General features: G+C 39.8%; 1 protein-coding gene across 6 annotated transcripts in view; it reads left to right on the top strand.

Moving 5' to 3' along the window:
- The window catches only part of dlg2 (discs, large homolog 2 (Drosophila)), a 268,496-nt gene extending 262,206 nt beyond the window's left edge, over positions 1-6,290 (top strand). For all 6 annotated transcript variants that reach the window (XM_038708585.1, XM_038708584.1, XM_038708583.1 and 3 more), the window contains 4 exons: positions 263-435; positions 774-883; positions 1,434-1,525; positions 1,882-6,290. In XM_038708585.1, coding sequence (XP_038564513.1) covers positions 263-435; positions 774-883; positions 1,434-1,525; positions 1,882-1,988 — 482 coding nt within the window. In that variant the 3' untranslated portion in view covers positions 1,989-6,290. The remainder of the gene's footprint in view (positions 1-262; positions 436-773; positions 884-1,433; positions 1,526-1,881) is intronic.
- The last annotated feature ends 14,136 nt before the right edge of the window (positions 6,291-20,426 follow it).

The raw sequence follows: 20,426 nt of genomic DNA, 5'->3' as shown, positions 1-20,426 counted from the left end.
GCAACAGTGGTGTGTGAAAGAGGCTCCCAACCATCTCCAACATGGTCTTGTTTGTTTGTGGTAATTACAACAAGGTATCCCAACTGATATGACAATAATGTGTGGTGTTTGTGTTTGCAAATAAGCACCTTTAAGAGCATTCCTGTGTGTTTTATAGAATTCTATGACAATTGAAAAGTAAACGTAGCTTTTGTCTGCTGCTCTGGTTAGGGCATGGTAGTTACTAACTTGTAAAGAGCTTATTGTCTTCCTTGCACCAAAGATACCACTCGGCCGAAGAGGGACTACGAGGTGGACGGGCGAGACTACCACTTTGTGATGTCCAGAGAGCAGATGGAGAAGGACATCCAAGAGCACAAGTTCATTGAGGCGGGACAGTACAATGAGAATCTGTATGGAACAAGTGTCCAGTCTGTGAAATACGTGGCTGAAAGGGTAAGACGCTTTACTTGTTTAGAAAAGCTGCAGGGTAGCTGCACCACATGGAAGCAATAATGTAAATGTAGAAATGCAAAGTTTATTTCTTGTAGTGTAAGGCTTGTACTGTGGATTGTAAAGCCCATGTTTATCGGCCTGGCTGGTTTGTGATTTATATACTAAAGGAAAGAGTGGAGCTTTTACTTGAGGCTGTTTAGGACGTAGATTAGATTTACACCATATGAGATTTATTTTAAGATTTAAAATATCTTGCATAGTGCAGCTTTGATTTATAACCTGAGAGATTAAACCTTGTGTTTTGGTTCATCTCTTGTAAATGAATGCCTCTGTCTCAGGGTAAACACTGCATCCTGGATGTGTCAGGAAATGCCATCAAACGACTACAAGTAGCACAACTCTATCCCATAGCCATCTTCATAAAACCCAAGTCTGTTGATTCATTAATGTGAGTATTTATTTTGTGTTTTATCACATACCACTGATATAAGTTCCCCTATAATAACACTTCCACGTACATTTTGTTTTATATTACTGACGAATTTATTGGCATTTGGCAACTCTTTACTTTAAGACCCCATAGTTATAATTCATAAATAAACATGTAATAAATGGTTTATAATGCACTGTTATAAGTAGATATTAGTGTTTATTAATGTATTGATCAACAATTTTATCTTCCCCTGTGGACACCCATAAGTGGAGGCTGCTGTATAAACAGATAATGAATGACAATATAGTTATTGTTGTTGTTGTTGTAATATATATAAAATATATCTTCATACTGACAAATACAGTACATTAATACACAATAAATCTACATAACAACTACATTAGAGGGTGGTATGGTCCATTTATTTATTTGTAAACTGTTAAATGAAACGTAGGGAGCTTTAAAATAAAGTGTGTCTTAGAATTTTGTTCACAGATGTCCTGGTCAGACAATCAGAGACAGCATCATGTGTGTGCAATGTTTTGTGTTCTTTGTCGCCGTGCAGGGACATGAATAAGAGACTGACAGAGGAACAAGCCAGGAAGACGTTTGACAGGGCTATGAAGCTGGAGCAGGAGTTTGGTGAATTCTTCACAGGTATGATATTAATAAAAGCACAAATAAAAAAGAAGCCATCTATATTCCGATTACCCCTCAGTGTTGAACGCAGTATATGAGCATACAAGGCTAGCAGGGTCCTTCCAACTTATAAAAGAACAAATGGAGTGAGTGAGCTGTGCTCTCATGGCTGCATGAAGATGCCAAAAATATCTGGATTATTGCAGAGAGATTTGCTCTTAGCCCCATGCAGACTGGCAGTGTAGACATACTGGACATGTCAGTTATTGTTTAAGCAAGCTTCTGGAATTATAAAGGATGATTGTTTATGAGTGAAAAGGTGCATGTGGGACTGTAGTGATTAAAATGTAATGTATCCATCCTTTGCTTTACAGCCCTGGTTCAAGGAGACACCTTAGAAGACATTTATAACCACTGCAAACAGGTCATAGAGGAACATTCAGGACCCTATATCTGGATCCCCTCAAAGGAGAAACTATAATAACTCATCACCCTGGAAGGGAATCTGGACTGCTAGAAACTAGTAATAAGTTTTAACATATGATAACTGTATGGCGCTGAATAGTTTTCATAAATACTTATTGTAACTTTTGTTTTTGTCTTTTTTTTTTCTCTTTTGTTTGGTTATTGCTTCATTTTTCACTCAACATGAATGTTCCTGAATGTAAACCACAGTGTTAGGAAATTCTAGGTCTTGAAATATGAACCGTTTGTATATTTGTTTATTTTGATTTGAACAACAATGAAAAGAAATGTAATGAAAACAAAATAAATCTGGGGTATGTGTCCACAGCAGGAAACTGGAGGTGGCATATACAGTGCAGATTTCTTTGCTTTGCTAACATAGGAAGGAAAGTTCCTCACCCTCCCTCGTACTGCAACAACTAGCAAATAATCTATGATGTTTAATGTTTTGTCTGATTTTGAATCTGTGCATCCCCTGAACACAGCTTTGCTTTGCGTTTGTTTATATTGTCATTTTTTCCTTGAATTTCTATATTTATTTCTCTGACATGACATGAGGATGTGTGAGGAAAATGTAATATTCAATGTCATGTTTTTTTATTCAAAGGCAGACATTACTCATTCACTCACATCTGTTGCTTTGACAATGACAAGTTAAAGGAGAAAGCTGCTATTGGCAACGAAGATGTTAACACTATATTTTGCTACTTAAATTGCTAAAGGGCGCAAAAGCACATAATTATTTATTATTGAAAATATAATTTGATTTAAAGGTCATTTACAGAGCACATTTTATTTGAGTTATGAAGTATGTCAAGACTGTGTGAGTATGGATGGGAATATTATTATGTTCACAGTATTTTGTAGACTTGGAGTGGAGAGGGTGGTCAAAGTAGTGATTAAATTTGATACTGAAACACATTTCTGTTGTTTGAACCTAATAGCAGGGCAATGATAATAACAAAAAAATAAAATAAAGGACCAATACTTTTTGAAGTATAAAAATATTTAATAGAAAAGCCAAAAAGTAAGAGGGGAGAACACAAAAGTAAAGTGAATGCATAAATTGCACAAAATGTAGTTAAGTATCAGATATTAATATTATGTACATTATAGAGTTATTAAGGATTTGGAAGTCTAAAAAGATTGATGAGTTTTTCAACTTTACTTTGAAGAGAATATTGATGCAGATGACGCAGGCTGTTCCAAAGACACACTTTGATTTGTTAGGTATGAAAATGTAAAGATGTAAAGGTACTGATTATGGACACAAAGTTCAGTATTTGTATCACTGGTGACCTCAGCCTAAAGCCCTAATAGTGACCCTCAGGTGACCTGTCAGAACCTTAGTGATTACATCTCCTGCCTCTGGTTCAAACAGAAAGCTGTATTAATACAATCATGGTTGACCTTTTCCAAATCGTGAGACAATTACAATCTTTCTTATGAGATGTTTCTGAGCTGGAGAAATCATAACTGACCAACCCTTTTAACTCGCTCTCAAGCCAGATTAGGTTTAAAAACCTTGAAAAACATGTTCAGCAGAGCACCTGACAGGACACCAGGAACTATCCTGAATCAGCTACAGAGAGCCAAGCTTTCTTATTAATGTTTGTTTTAGAAGTTGATGAGTCCTGATTGTCCTGAAGCTTAACTTACCCAGCACGATACAATATATCCACTATATATAGTTTACTCACCAGTGGCTTGCCTTCTTTGAAAGGGCATACAATATAGTACCTCGCTTTGTTAAAAATAAAAAAATAAAAATCTGTTATGTATTTAAAGCACTTGGAATGACTAATGCATCTGCCAGTGTGATAACCTTCCGGTTCTGTTTAATTACAACGCCATTGGTCGTTCCCATGATAACAATTTGTGAGTGATATATATATTCTAGTATTCCTGCTATTTGATTTAGACAGCATGTTTCAACCAACCTGTAAGCAAGTAAATATAGTAGTTACAATACATGCAGGTATGTTTCTAATCAATGGAGCATTTCAAAAGTGCACTTACTCATTGTTTTTGGTGACAAAAATAGGCACGGTACTTTAACAGTAATGGATACAGTGTTTAAAGCGAATATAAATCAAATCCACTGATTGTTGTGTAGGACGGCACAGTGAAATCTGAGAAGACTGAACCCTGATCTGTTTGTATGGACCACATACTGTACCTGGACTGACACACGCCATTCCTGAAACCAGTGTGTACTTTGAAGATGAGAATTATTAATTTATGTAGATCATAAATTGGTTGACATATGTGGCTTATATGTGCAAAGCAACACTAGGATTTCCTTTTATTTTTGCAATGTTTCAAGACATCTGCCGTCATTCTTTTGCAAATTTTCCATAACGTATTGGTCACCACTTGCCTTAACAGAGTAGGTTTACTGTATATCAGAAATGAAAGCATATAAATGTAATTTTCCTTTAAGAATAGAACATTTTATTTCATTCTCTTTCACATCTAAACTTAAGTGAGAGAAGGCTGAATCAAATCTAAGGTATATGTCATTATGCTGAGGGTGTTGACACCTTGTACTGGAAAAGTTAAAGGCAGAAGAGATATTTTATATTATGGAATTTTATCTTTAAAATGAGCATTTCTCTGACAACAAGAAAAACATTTTAAAATGGTCAATGAGACACTCACTATTTTGACCGTTGTTTTTTGGCCAGCAATATGATGACGTGTAAAAGAAAATATATCTTCATATACTGGCTTTATACTAATGCTAAATCTAATACAGTACTTCCAAAGTCATTGTGAACATTGTAACACATGATGTTTTACAGGCCAGTGGGGATTTCTGTGTGAAAATGTAAAGGATGTTGGACCTATGCATGTTGCAACAGTCTTCTGTTTCCTGTGGATGTGCAATATTCAACACAACTGAAGCATTGAGGTACTTGCTGTGTTTTAAGACATGATCAAACTGCAGATTTGAATCATTCAATCAGACTTGTGTCTATTTTAAACTTAAATAAAAACACTTGTAAGAGGTGGTGTCGTAGCAATATGTTTTGGCTAACACATTTAGCGTATTTGCTTTTCAGTAGTTTAATTAGTAAACCCAAATTCACAGTTTAGAACTCGAACTTATTATTTATTATTGACCGCATAAAAGCACCAATGTGCTCATCATCAACTTTATAAGGCTTAAATATGCAGTTCACCAGCAGGAAGTTGCCCGCAAACTGCAGACAAAGTGGAAATCACAGTAGTGAACTGGAACAGGTCCATCATAGCCTGGTTTTCAGTATGAGCTGTGACATCTTAATTTACACAGTGCAGATGATGCATCCATTATTTCCACCCTACAGTGGCTTTTCCATTGGTCCACTTCAAGTAATGTATTTACTATGACTGATAAATACAGGATGATGTCACATGATATATTCAGCTTTATGAGTTGGTGAGGTTCACCTGAACATTCTGTTAAATTACTGGCCTGCATCGAGTAATGGCATTTAGTTGGGATTGTAAAGGATGAAAAAATTTTGGCCTACACACATTTGTAGGAGAAATGGGATGGGCTGTGTCATGTTTGTCCAAGACAACACCTGAATTTGTTCTGTTTCTATAGCAGCTCAATTATTTTCATGTGATTTGTTTGCTGGAATGTTCCTTATTGGTCATTGAAATATTTTATTTTCAAAAGCTAAACACACGTTTGTGTAACTGAATGAAAGGGGGAATAAATAACTAGACAAAAACATTTTCAGAATATTATGTGTAAAAGAGTACAAATCAGTTTTGTCATCAAAATATTGACCTTTCGTTTCTGTTTGAGAACGCAGTAAGTGAAACTCACCAGTTCTTACCCCCATTCTGCTGTATAAATTCATTTTTGATATTGATGTACCAACTTATGTGTTACTTTGAAGATTTCTTTTTTTCCATCCAGGTGGGTGTGTGCACCCTGAAGGGTCATGGTACAGCTGGTATGCCACGTCCTGACGTGTTGTTAACCCTGCCGGCACCAGGTGTGTTAGTGACGAGATTTCAAATTGTAAACGCATTTCATAATTTTGTACATTGGGTGTTTTGGAAGAAGTTTTTGAAAGCAAGCACTTGCTTTAACCATTTCAAAAGATTTACACAAGACATGTTTACAAATGATCAATGAAAAAACAAATTGTTTGGCAAGTTTTAATGTCTTCAGTTTTCATTCTTCCTGAAAGGTTGACTGCACCAGAGAGAGCATCTCTACGTACATGCAAATCTTGTCTGTTTGGGTTTTCTGCTTTTGCTCAGCAGTGTTTGTAAACCTTCATGTCTGTTCAATATCAATATACTATGCACTTAACATGAGGCATATACTTTATGCCATATCTCTTTTTGTTCCCTGGAATGATGGACATGCAGACACATTTACAAGCATACATTTACTTGCCAACATGGTTGTTTTAGTTTTATACATATATATATTTTCTTTTTTTTTTCTACATTGTGCATTTATTTAAGCTTACGAACATGGGGAATGTGAAAATTGGGAAATTGTGTTTGCATTATGTTACTGTATGCAAATCTGGTTGCTTTAATGAAGTACTACACACACACACTCACACACACACACATAGCAGCTATCTCTTCAAAAGGAAATTAAAAAGGGTGATACTTTTAAAATGAACTTGGGTGGGCTTCTTATTAATTAAAATGTATTTAGCTCTGTTTAGGTTGTATGTTTATGTGCAAATGTGCTTGTTTGATATACTATTTACATTTCTGACAACTATCAGTCAGATACTGCATTAGAGTGCAGGGGGGTTCTGTCTCAGGTGTGTTTCCACCCAAGCTGATTACAGGCCCCCAGACGGTGCACAGAATGATACATGAGAGAGGTATGCACCTGACTGAATAGGAGGGCCGGAAGGAAGCAAATGTCATCGTAGAAAGCATCGCTGAAGTGTGTCATTTTCTAGAGCACACATTTTGCATACTTCTGATCCTAGTTTTAAATGGATATTTATCCCATTCACAAAGGTCATTATGCATTTAGCAAAACTAAGAGTATACAGCCGTGCCAGCGGCTCTATGAGGCTGGTGCAGCAGGGCTTTTTTAAATGCTGACATCAGCATGCTAATATGTTGGTGTCAGTAAAGTTCACCATGTTCATTATGTGAATTTACTGAGTTAGCGTGCTAACATTTGCTAAGTAGCACTAAACACAAAGTAGGCCTGCAGCTGAGGCTGACCGGAATGTCACTAGTTTTGTAGGTATTTGGTCATAAATGATGATCAGCATCCTCATTTTATTAATACTAGTACAGTGCCCGTTCAGAGGGGCCGATGTGACAGCTCCCAGCGCTTTTTAGATAGTGCCCTGGACAAAGAATCAGACGGCTTACACCACAAACTGGAAAAGTATCTGGCCTGTGCCTCAAGAAGGCACAGCTATCACAGCTATTAGGACTGCCGATGTTGCAGGGCATCAAATTGCAATGTCTGTACTATGAGATGCCCAAGTCAGCTCTACAGGGAAATTTTTTTTTTAATGCAAATTCTGAAAATATTCATTATAGGTCACTTGATGTTTTCCACTGGGGCAGTAAAATGTGAAGTTTAGCTGCTGATCTGAACTTCCATGCTGTTACTGTTTTATTGCCAACAATATTCATCAGCTGTTTGATTCACAAAGGTAATGGCACATTTCTGACCATGAAGCAAAGCCTAAACAGAGCTCTAGAAGAACTACATGAAATTACAATCCAACTACATATTTTTTCTACCAGGGTTAAAAATTTAGCTGGCTGATCGTATCCATGCTGTAAGCTAACGTTACCGTTTTATTGCCAATTACTGATCAGCTGATTGTCTCGCTAATGTAACCGGTAAAGCCAAACCACAGGCTGGAGAATAAGTAGGCTACATGAATTTAATCCAACTACATGTTTTATACTAAGCTAAAGCTATTCAATTCAAGAAACCTCGAGCAGAACCATGGCTCAGGGTGGGCGGCCATCTGCCTCGACCGTGTTGGGGTGAAGGAGAGAGAGAGAGAGAGAGAGAGAGAGAGAGGGGGGAGGGAGGCAGCCTACACAATATACACACAGACAGTAAAGGTGATGTTGCTATAGACTAAATGAAAAATGGTACCGATATTTATAGTAGTGTTAATGATAATAATCCTAATGTTAATGATTATAATTACAATAATAACAATAGGACTAGTAACAATAGTTGCAGCAGAGGGTGTCGAGCAGGAACACAGGGGCAGCAGGTGACCCGCAACCACAGATCCAGACTCCACAGCTCCAGAGCCAGAAACACCTGCAGGAAGTGACAGGAGGAGAGAGGAGAGGGACGAGAAAGCACAAGACTACCAGAAAGGGGAGAAGTTGAGTTAGTAACATGCAATAATGGGATGAGGTTGCATACAGAGGGAGAGAAAGTAGAGGAGAGAGGAGCTCAGTGCATCATGGGAAATCCCCCGGCAGTCTAGGCCTATAGCAGCATAACTAAGGGATGGTTCAGGACTCACCTGAGCCAGCCCTAACTATAAGCTTTATCAAAGAGGAAAGTCTTAAGCCTACTCTTAAATGTGGAGATGGTGTCTGCCTCCTGAACCCAAACTGGAACCTGGTTCCACAGGAGAGGAGCTTGATAGCTGAACGCTCTGGCTCCTAGTCTACTTTTGGAGACTCTAGGAACCACAAGTAACCCTGCATTCTGGGAGCGCAGTGCTCTGGTGGGGTAGTAAGGTACTATGAGCTCTTTAAGATAAGATGGTGCCTGACCATTAAGAGCTTTGTAGGTAAGAAGAATGATTTTAAATTCTATTCTGGATTTTACTGGAATCCAATGCAGAGAAGCTAAGAGAGGAGAAATGTGATCTCTTTTCCTGATTCCTGTCAGAACACCTATCAAAAAATAGTTTTCATTTGCATCGCTAAAGTCCGACTAACAGAAAACAGACAACTTCAGCACTGCTTTGAAAGCATCTGTCCCACATCAAAGCCTTCCATCTGGGAAAATCCACAACGATTATATCAGTCAGTGATTTCTGCCGTCATCTGTCTGCATCTGTCCCGACTCCTCTGGCTTCATCTTATGAAGATCACAAATGTCACTTGTCTTCTTATTTCTATTAAACCAGATGACTACTCAGAGACTGTATTATTATGATTTCCTCTTCTTCTTTGTACGCATTCAATGTAGTGACAGGCGTCTACACTGCTGGAATTATACAAGCAGAAGAAGAACACCATAATGACAGAATGCGCTCTGTAGCGCTGTTTGTCCGTTGTCAGCTACTGTAGAAACAAGATATAAATCGCTCATTCCAAAGTAATAAAAAAACGGTTCATTTTGTAAGGTATTTATGCACGACTGAATACATAGTTATGGATCTTATATTGCATTTCTGTCAACAAATCCTCAGAAATATTAAACACTGAACCTTTAAAGAATGGTTTAAGCTTGTATTAGCAGTTTAGATTGAAGGCAGTCTGTGAGGAATCTAGTATCAACGCATATTTCCATTATAGACTAGAACATAAATGATTACACACTAAAAACTCCTTGGTTACTTCTTCAACCCATTGTCTGGGTTAATTGTGTTGGGTTAAAATTATGGGAGAGTAACCATTTTCTGGATTATAGGGCTAATATTTTGACCCAGTTCCTCGATTGTTTGGGTTTCTTTGTTATTTTTTAAAGAGTGACCCATGTTCTGGGTTATAGGGTTGGCTTTCTCACTCTCAAATTCAAATTAACTTTATTGGCACGAATGTATAGCAACCACCTGCAGTTGTTCTGGAATTCTCTCACAACAGCCGTTTGAAATAACGTTTTGATATTATCGATCCGTTTTGGCCTGTGGTAAGCAAGTATTTTCAGTGTTGATGTAACATAAACTTTTCTTTGTCCATGTCCCCAGTTGCTAGTTTAGCACCATTAGCTGAAAAAATTACTATGGCTTAGTTGCTACGTTGAGACTAGCGTTGGTAAATCTGTGGTTGCCATGTACATCTAACTAGTTTAAAGTCCATGTAAAGTCACACATGACATGGCACAACCAATGTTTGAAGACTTTAAGCCTTAATCAACATTCATCTGTGTTAGTATTTAGTTCCTTCAGTTCAGTCAGTCTTTGGCCGTTCTACTGTGTAGTCTTGTTTAGTGTGTGTACATCCTACCCGTCTGTACCTTTTGGAGTTACTTTATTAGTAAAATGTTTGAATTGGAACTTTGGACTCCTCTTCTTCTTCTGCCTGCACCACACTGTGACAGATAAAATGTAAAACAAAGTTGTTGTTTTTTAAATAAGGCATACTGGCATAGTAACCCAAGTTAGGTTATTTTTGACCCAACTTAAAAAAGGAACCAAATAATTTCTGGGTTATTTCAACCCAGATATTGGGGTTGTTCTTTTGACCCAGAAGTTGGGTTATATTAATTTCAATGATGGGTTTTTTTGACCCAACATTTGGGTCAGGTATTTAACCCAGAAGTTGGGTCAAAAAGAATAAGCCAATTTTCTGGGTTGAAATAACACAGAAATTAGTTGATCCCATTTTAATTCAGGAATTGGGTCAAAAATAACCCATTATGGAGTTTTTAGTATGCATTTAGTATCATAAATTAAACTTTCTAAAGTTTTAATTATTTTCCTTTTAGACCTACATAGATGTAGGTGGATTGTGTGACTACATACGTAGTCCTTGGCAAAATTGTCAAAGTTGTTTGAAGCAAACTGTGGACCATTGTCATTTGCCAATATTTCAGGTACCCCAACTCTTGCAAAGATCACCTTCAGTTGTTGTCAGGTTTGGGAGGTTTGCTATTTCAGTATACCTGGAGTAGTTATCTACCACCACGATGTAATGGCCGTGCCACCACTGAAAGGTACCTGCTGCCACTTTTTGCTACGATCCTGCTGGTAGGGGTGTAGGCTCTGTCTTCATTTGTGAAAATTGCCAGCATATTTCACACCTTTCCACTATTTCTTTGATTTGTCTCGTTATCCCCAGCCACCACAGAGAATCCTGTGCCCTTGCTGCACACTTTATCACCCCCGTGATGGCCCTTGTGCAGTTTTTCCAGCATTTCTCCCTGCATGATTCCCAGGATCAGAATCCTCTCTCCCTTGAGGAGCAGGTCCTCTGCCATGTAGATGTCATCTCTCTCTGGCCAGAATGGCAGAAGGTGTTCAGGAGCACTTCTCCTGTAAGGGGGCCAGCCTATCTCGTTATTGTTTTCCGCTGCTTACAAATGCTGTCTGTGCATTGAGCTAGTTTAGTTTTAGTGGCCAGCAGATGTTGTAGAATATGGGCGATGTATACATAGGTGCCATTTACACTGGGGACGCTGGGGACAGGTCCCCACCACTTTTTTAAAGCATAATTTGTAAAAAGAAAACAAAAACAAAAAAACACAAACTTTCTGAAATGTAGCTTGCAGTTAAATAACAAATGAATCAGTAACTTTAACAACTTCTTGACAGTTTCTTTTTGGCCAAGTTTTCTGTTCTTTCCCTTTGAACATCACAAAAGATGAGGAAAGACTAAATCATGCCTACATATGTGTTGCAATAATACAATACCTGAAAGCTGCACTTATTCTGTTATACTTTATGTATTTTGATATGTAACGTGCTACCGGAATTTTGTGTTTCCTTTTACATAAGTAAAAAAATTTCCACCATAAATTGGTGCAGAAACGTTCACCAGAATGCAGGAAATGAAGTGTTTAATGATCAAAATTTCCTGGGGGAGGTCCCCCCAGACCACTCGTTTATCTTTAAAACACTGTTTAGGAATCTTTTCGTCTCATTCTAGTGATGTCTCGCTAAGTGTCTCTTCACACCCCTAATCTGATCGCCTATGTCCTCACCACTTTTCAACACAAAGTGACACCCTTGCACAGCACTCATTTTCTTAACTGCTGTTGGCCTCCCTATCCTCTAGCCCTTGGGGGCTCTTGAGAGAGCATATGCCATGACAAGTTGTTTGCTTGGTACATGTATGATCTTGTAGTTGAATCTCAACATTCTTAGCCTAAATCTAAGAATTCTCAAGGGTAGATCATCGAGAACCCAGCAGTGAGATTAAGGGTTTATGGTCACTTCTAAGTGTGAATTACAAGCCTAGCAGATATGAGTCACTCACAGACCCATGTTGATGCTAGAGCTTCTTTTTCGATTTGTGCATATCGGACCTCCGTGGGTGTCAGGCTCTGATATGTGCACTGCCGGTCTCCACCTGCCATCTGTTTGCCACTGCGTGAGGACTGCCCTGAGTCCATATGACGAAGCAACTGCCGATACCATTGTCTCTTTCTTAGGACTGTATTGTGCTGGGACTGGGGGTGAGCTCTTTTTAAATTTTTTCAAAGGCTGTTCTCTGTTGCGCATTCCATGTGCAGGTGCTGTCGTTTTTGAAGACGTCACGCAGGGGTTTTGTGAGGGCTGGTAGGCTGGGTGAGAACTTGCCTGCATAAATCACCATTCCCATGAACCGACGGACCTCTTCCACATTACGAGGTTCTGGCATATTGGCGATGGCGCTGATTTTGGCACATTTTTCATTGAGAGTGAGGACCGCTTTTTCACACTTTTGAAGTACTTCCTGCAGCCTTTTATTGTGTTCTGTCCTTTCCATAGACTAGGTTATCATCTTGAGATACCAAAAGGTTACCGCTGGAAGCAGTATCTTCCAAAGGGAGTAATAAAAGTCGTTAGGGGCTGCAATTCTTCATGCAGGGGATCCTGCCAGATGCCAGATGTTATGTCTAATTTTGAGAAGACTTTTGCCCTTTCGTCTCATCCACTGCAGGTAATATGTGTCTCTGCAGACACTGTCATTATGTTGGGTGAGGTCCACACATATTGGTGTTTTTGTTTGGTTTGGGGATCACAACCATTCCTGTGTACCAGTCAGTTGGCTCTTCAATATTTCTATTTTGGGGTAATTAAACTAGTCTAACTTGCAGGCATGATCACTCAATCATGAGTGGACCAAAACAGTCGCACACACTTCGAAGACAATAAATACATTTTTAGGGTATAATATTTTCAAAATGTATGCCTGCAGCTTGCCCTAAATTTATATATAGTGTTTTCGACATATACTTTACTTGGGCAGGCCGCCCACGTAAATTAGCAGCTGCCTAAGTATATTTGGCGACCCATTTTAGCATTTTGCACTTAAACACATAGGTAATACCAGATAACGTATCGCTAACAAGATGCGGACACGGTGGACATTTTACATAACAAAGCGACAATGAATGTACCAGTGCAAGACCACGTTGGGGTTTTTATACAGTTTATGGTTTCGATCAACATGCAGGGCACTGCTGCTGTGAAAACGGAATTAGTTTATTAAACGCAGCTATAATAAAGTAGCTTTAAACATAGGCTACTTCTGATGCAGAAAGTCATGTCAGATTCAAGTAGTGAGTAAACATTAAAATAAGGTGTACAATGAAGTAAAATTAAAATGATGGGGAAAAAAACAAGCAAACATGTTATAAGGTATCTCACCAGTGTACATTATGTAAGATGTGGGGTTTTTGGTGATTTGGCGCCTCTACACGTGTAATTCAGGTTGTCGTAAATAAAGACAGCTGTATGACACAAGCCATGGCAATGTTACTTATGTAATCCCCTCTTGACACCAGTATATACTCTGGCTAGTAGAGTCAATTAAAACAGTTTTGAAACAATTTTAACTGTGTATTTAACAGGATCCTTAGCTTTTAGTAGTGAACAATAATAGTGCCTCCACTGTGAAACTACTAAGCTTACATTAAGAACTGCACTATAGTTCCCCATAATAATGGTAAGTATTAATAAGTCAAATTTCCGCTCAGAAGAACAATATATTATTAATAAAGGAAATACATTTATTCTAAATTTATTTTGTTGTACTCCCCTAAAAAAAGGTTTCTTCTTGTAAAACAAATTTTGTGACAAATCAAATGGATACAAGTGTTAAGTTCAAATGTTCCAACATTACAATGAACCTTTAAAAATCTGTGTATCTTTCACTGAAACTCAGCTATGTCAGCACAGCTAAATGTATTGGATGATAACGAAAAGGTTAGTGAGCTGGATTGAATATTATAACGAGATTGTGTCACTCTTTAGTGACAGTTAGATAAAATAATAACTGCTCTAACACAGTTATATTTAGCAATGATGTATCACTCGTGTACTACTTATAACAAGATACATCTCACCCACGAGACAGGGCGTCGGCAAACACATTTTCCGACCCCTTCTTGTGCTTGATGTTAAGCTGAAATCCCTGGACCATCAGGGCCTTCAGCAGCCATGGACACCACAAACCATGGACGCAGAAATGGTGTCGGGAACAGCCGCTTCCACGCTGCGTTTCTGCTCCCCTTGATCATTCTCCCTTCAATGATAAGCTTTCAACGTGTTAATGTGACACAAGCGCTTTTTCCTCCTGCGCTCAGGTGTGTGGATGACAGTCGGTTTCTGAGACTTTGCTCTCCACTACATATGGGAATGAGAAACGAGCAGAAAGAGAAGAACCGAACACAGGCAGTAATACCAACACTTTGTCACCAGGCTGAAACCTGCGCTCAACAGCGTTTCTGTCGTACTGCTGTTTCATGTGAACCTGAGAAGAGGAGAAGGCTTCCTTAGCCAAGGAAGTGGCGCAATGCAAACGTTCCCTACGCAGTGAAACAAAGTCTAACACATTAGACTTAGAGGAGGAGCCAGCCACTAGCTCCCACGCAGCAGCTGTTGCATAGTCCTCTGAAGACAATGGTCTCACATCTGTTTTCAGCGTGCCCTGTCACTACCTGAAGTGACAGTTTAATTAATCCCACTCCCTTCGGCTGCTTGGTAACTGAACCCTGCTGCTTTTGGTGACCAGGTTTATGACAGAAAAAACACCTGCAGTCGAGTTAGTTAAACCAACTAGGGGTACCTGTCTGTCACTAGACTTCTTGCTAGCACGGAGATGTGGTGGAGAGACCGAGGACGAGATCGGATTACTGAAGACACCCTTTATGTGTTTATGTTGTTTCGGGGTGTTTCTCCCTTCAGTCTCCTCTTAAGGAGGTGAAATGCAGCCCTGTTGGGTTAAGGTCAGGTGACTGACTTGGTCAGTCTAAAACCTTCCACTTTTCCCCCTGATGAAGTCCTTTGTTTTGTTGGCAGTGTGCTTTGGCTCATTGTCCTGCTGCATGATAAATTTCTTCCCCATTAGTTTCAATGCAGACAAAATGTTTCTGTCCACTTCTGAATTCATTCTGCTGCTACCATCATCAGTTCCATCATCAATAAATATTAATGAGCCTGTTCCAGAAGCAGCCATGCACGCCCAAGCCATGACATTACCTCCAGCATGCTTCACAGATGAGCTTGTTTGCTTCGGATCATAAGCAGTTCCTTCCTTTCTCCACACTTTGGCCTTTCCATCACTTTGCTAGAGATTAATCTTGGTCTCATCAGTCCATAAGATCGGGTTCCAGAAGTTTTGCGGCTCATCTCTGTACTTCTTTGCAAATTTCAATCTGGCCTTCCGATTCTTGCTGCTGATGAGTGGTTTGCATCTTGTGGTGTGGCCTCTGTATTTCTGCTCTCTGAGTCTTCTTCCAACAGCGGATTGTGATACCTTCACCCTGCACTGTGGAGGTCGTTGCTGATGTCACTTCCTGATGTTTTGGGGGTTTTCTTCACAGCTCTCACCATATTTCTGTCATCAACTACTGTTGTTTTCCTTGGCCGACCTGTTGGACGTCTGTTGCTCAGTACACCAGTAGTTTCTTTTTCAGGACATTCCACATTGTTGTGCTTGCTATGCCCAATGTTTGTCCAATGACTCTGCTCGATTTTCCTTCTTTTCTCAGCTTGACAATGACTTGCTTTTCTCCCATAGACAGCTCTCTGGTCTTCATGTTGGTTTATCCTCTTTAACAGGAAATGCAGTCTTTATAGGTTTGAATCAAGGATGAAAACTTAGACTAGTCATGCAGAGCTATTTAATGTTTGGACAATCAACCTAAAAGGCAACACCTGGGTAACATGAAACATCTGTCAGTCACATGTTCCAATAGTTTTGCTCACTTGAAAAATGGGTGGGTTCAAACAAAGGGTAGTATAGATGTGAATACCAGGAAATAAAAGCTGAAATTCTTGTCTCATACTCATCTTTTGATCTTAAACCCAAATGTCTTCAGTGAACAACAAAACAAAGTAATTTGCCTTACCGTTCCAATACTTTTGGAGGGAACTGTAAGAGAGCTCAGGAGCTTCCTAGGAACAGTCAAGTTAGGGAAGTTCATACCAAACCTGGCTGAAAAAGACAAACCACTTAGAGACATGCTGTCTAAGATATTTTGCAGCCTGAAGCGTAAGCTCTTCTCTGCACCAGTCCTCCAGCTGTATGACCCTGCCAAGCAACTCAGAGTATCAGCAGACGCCTCATCCTATGGGGCTAGGCACAGTCATGCTGCAAAAGTATGGAGAAATCTGGTCACCAGTTGCTTATGCCTCCAGGTCACTGACAGACACCAAGCAGCATATGCTCAACTGGAAAAAGAGGCACTAGCTCTGACCTGGGCCTGTGAAAGGTTCAGTGACTACATCCTCAGGTTCAGGATGCACCTAATGAGGTACTCCTACACAATCACACACTAAGACTAAACATAATGTTCTATTTACAAATAAAAATTAATAAATGTATGTATTGTGTTATTGAGGAGAGAGTGCTGGGAAAATATGGCATAGGTTGTGTGTGCTTGTGTAACTGGCAGGGGGTGATATTTGGGATGGGGAACACTCAACACTTGAGGTACATTATTTTTCAACAGTTCTTGAATTGAGCTGGTTTCTTTTTTTGCTCACAACCTCTCCACCCTTGGAAAACACTCGCTGACAGGGAACAGATGATGCTGGCGAGCATAAAAAATGTTTTGCAAGATTAAACAGATGAGGGTACACATTTTGATGGTTTCGCCAGTACGCCAGTGGGTCTTCTGATCTTTCCAGCGGTGGATCAGTCATGTACCGCTGCACCTCCACTGGAGCATCCGTTGAGGCATTCCTTGCTTCAGAAGCATCTCTGTCCTAGTTTCCCAAAGGTTAACATCTGAAAGATAAACATGATGATAATCATCAGTACTGAAAGGTTTCAATTTTATCAATTAACTATTTAAAACTTGTGGATGATGGATTTTCAACATTTGCTGGTGCTGGTTGAGCTGATGTGGAGGGCTGTTCTTCTGTTAAGTGTAGCAGGTGGTGTGCATCTTATCAGTTGTGAGCATTGTGCTGTCAGTCGTCTTACTGCTGCCTGTGTCTGTAGTTGATTGTAGAATCCAATGGTTTTGAATCTAGGATCCAACAGTGTCGAAAGGGTCAGTGCTGTTTGGTTCTCTGTAGTCTCAAACTTGTTTTGCATCGTTATAAACCAAGTTCTGTCCCAGTAGTTTAGCTGTGTTGGGGCTTATTTTTCCCATTGTTTCATACAGGTATTGCATTAACATTTTTGTCATTGGGATAACCTTTAACCCTGAGACTGTCTTCTCCTCAGACAGTTCTACTGCTGCCTGGTAACACGGGGCAAGCATTTGCAGGCATGCAGCAGCTGTTGCATAGTCCTCTGAAGACAATGGTCTCACATCTGTTTTCAGCGTGCCATGAGCTGCCCCCACTGACTGTCTTTCTTCATAAAAGGCGTTGTAGCATGAGGAAGGTGCTGTTCCAGCGTGTGTCCACCTCCTGAATAAGCTTCTTCACTGGACGATTCATCTGCTCCTGTACTTCTCTGAGCTTCTCTTTTGCCGTTGTGCTGGTTTTGAAGAATGTGACTACTTTCCGTGCCCTTGTGCATAGGTTTTCTAGGCCAGGAGTTGCATCAAGACTCTTCTTCACCACTAAATTTAGGGAATGAGCAAAGCAAAGTGCGTGTCTGAGATTTAAACTTCTGACGGCAACCATATTAGCTCCTGCATCTGTCACAATTGAGGTCACTTTGCCTTCAATGCCCCGTTCCTCTATGAGAGACCTCATGCAGCAGTGATGTTGACATCTGTGTGAGCTTCAGGGAAAGGCAGCACTCCCAAAAGGACTGTGGCCAGCTTCACAGAGTCATCCACATAATGGCACGTCACTACATATGTGTCCATATTAACGGAGGTCCACATATCAGCAGTCGGGCTCACAGCCTCCACCCTCTGCATGACAGCGTTGGCCTTGGTCTTCTCCTCCTCGTGTTTCTGGACCACCATGTTCTTTAGAGCCCGTCTGGATGGAAGAGTGTATGTGGGATCAAGCAATGCCACAAACTCCTTGAAGCCACAGTCATCCACGATGGAAAAAGGCTGCGAGTCTTTCACCACCATATTCACAAGAGCCTCAAGCACCGGACCTGTAAAGAAAGCAATTTGTAAATAAAAATGCAATTTGAGTCTATAAAGATATAGGTTAATGGCTATACTAATTCTTTAATATAGACCATAGCTACAGAAGGCTATTGTACTGACAGTTACTGTTGTATAAACTGTATTTATTTTTCCTACTTGACATATACATTAAACAGCCACCTTATCAGAAGCGATCAGATTGAAGTGTTCCTACATGCCAGAACGACCTCTCTTCCTGGCTGGTTCCATAATAATCCAATACAAACGCAATACCAACAACTCGACAGAACTATGAAAACTCCACAAATCGTGCATTGTTTAGAGTGGTTATAAAGACTTACGGCGCTCAAACTCAAAACTGTCTTAACCTATCACCTGTCAGAATCGATACGAGGCAGTTCCAGTTAATCACCTGATTGCACCGCAAACCAGTCAGATGATTCATTCAGGCACTTGCTGCTTTTGCACCAAAGAAAGCTTTGAAGCAGTAGTTCTATAGGATTGTAGTTCAGGGTTTGAAGCGCGTATCAAAGCTTCAGCGTCGCACTGCCATCACTACTCAAAGCAGTCATTTGTGTCTGTAAAAGAACCTAACACAACAACAATCACAAAGAGCAGAGCATCATGGTAGCCATAGTTTTTCGCCTACACTTACTAGTCCGGCAGAAAGAAGGCCAGCTCGGCTTCTGTCTGGCAGCCTTTTGTTTCACGAAGCTCTCACTAACGTCCTGCAGCCTTTTGCTTGGTCACTGTCTTCTTAGCTTCCTCCCTCAGCAATGTCTTCGGTCTATTCGCCTCTGTTAACGTTATGTCCATAGAGGCTGCTGAGCCCGGTTATGTGTCATTATATTTTATTTATTTTTTGTCCCAAGTGGGCTCGATTACTGGACTGGAACTCTATTCCTGGATCTCTCGACTCCCTCCGCCTGTCTTCACTACCTGTCCCTGTGCCTGGCTCTGTATACTCCTCTAACTCCCAGAACCACTTGGACCTTCCCAAGATCCACAGACTCCGCTCCACTCACATTTAAGTATTTTTGTAAATAAATATTTTTCTATTCAAGTAACTGACTCTGGTGTGCTGTGGTCTGCATGGCCTATCCTTAACACTTCCAAGGACAGGATTAAAATCAGAGCTTGTAATTTGGTTAGCAGATTTACACTACTGTCCTAGGCCACCCTGAAAATTCTTTAGCCATTTATTTCAAAATTAGCATTCAGTATGCTTGAATGTACATCTTACTCATTCTAGTCAAAGGAAAATTTAGATTTAGAATAAAATAAAAATATTTCATACCAGTGTTTTTAGATAGATAGATAGATAGATAGAAGTGAACAGTTTATTCACCCCACATGAAAGTGCATGTTATCCTAAAAAAAAAAAACTGAACCAGAAGTGGCTTCTATTATTGCTGAATTAAATAGTTCCAATGCTAAGGATGAGTAGCCTAGGAAACTGCACAAAGAGTCTGCTATCAGGCTATCATTAAATAATAGGTGGAGGGACATTGTAGTATACTAATAAAAAAAGTACTGGTAAACAATGTGAAAAGTAAACGAAACTTGATTAACTAACTGGTAGGGATGTTATTGTTGTAGGCTTGGCCTATAGTTGTTACAAAAGGGAGAAGGAAACAAATTGCATTACAAATATATATGTTTATATTCGCATTAAAAATATGAAAATGAAACTGAAGTTGATTAACTGGGGAAAAAATTGACTCGTGCCACTTTTGGCACTAGGTGTGTCTTCATGTTACCAAAAAGAATCGACGGGCAGCAAGCAAACGCAAGTGAGGAAACATATGTACTTATTTTAGGTTTCATGAGATATAGCGTGTGTGTATGTGGAGTGTGAGCGTGAACAGGTTGAAATGCGTCAAAGCTTGTGACTTGGCTTTGAGCTACAGTGTTTTGTAACATGTAACCACTCTGTGTTGAAGGAAAGTGTGTAAGTGCGTGCACACATACAGGCCCAATCCCAATGTCCCCCCTAAGCCCTAAGCTCTGAACTCTCACAGACTTTACTGACGTCACTTGGAAAGTGATTGAGTGCATGAGGCTGTGAGGGCTCAAAATGCTGTAAACAGGAAC

Source organism: Micropterus salmoides, unplaced genomic scaffold (assembly GCF_014851395.1).
Source record: "Micropterus salmoides isolate LMB-PRFRI ecotype aquatic unplaced genomic scaffold, ASM1485139v1 Ms_hic_scaffold_9, whole genome shotgun sequence".
NCBI lineage: Eukaryota > Metazoa > Chordata > Actinopteri > Centrarchiformes > Centrarchidae > Micropterus > Micropterus salmoides.
This window is presented reverse-complemented; position numbering and strand designations above follow the sequence as displayed.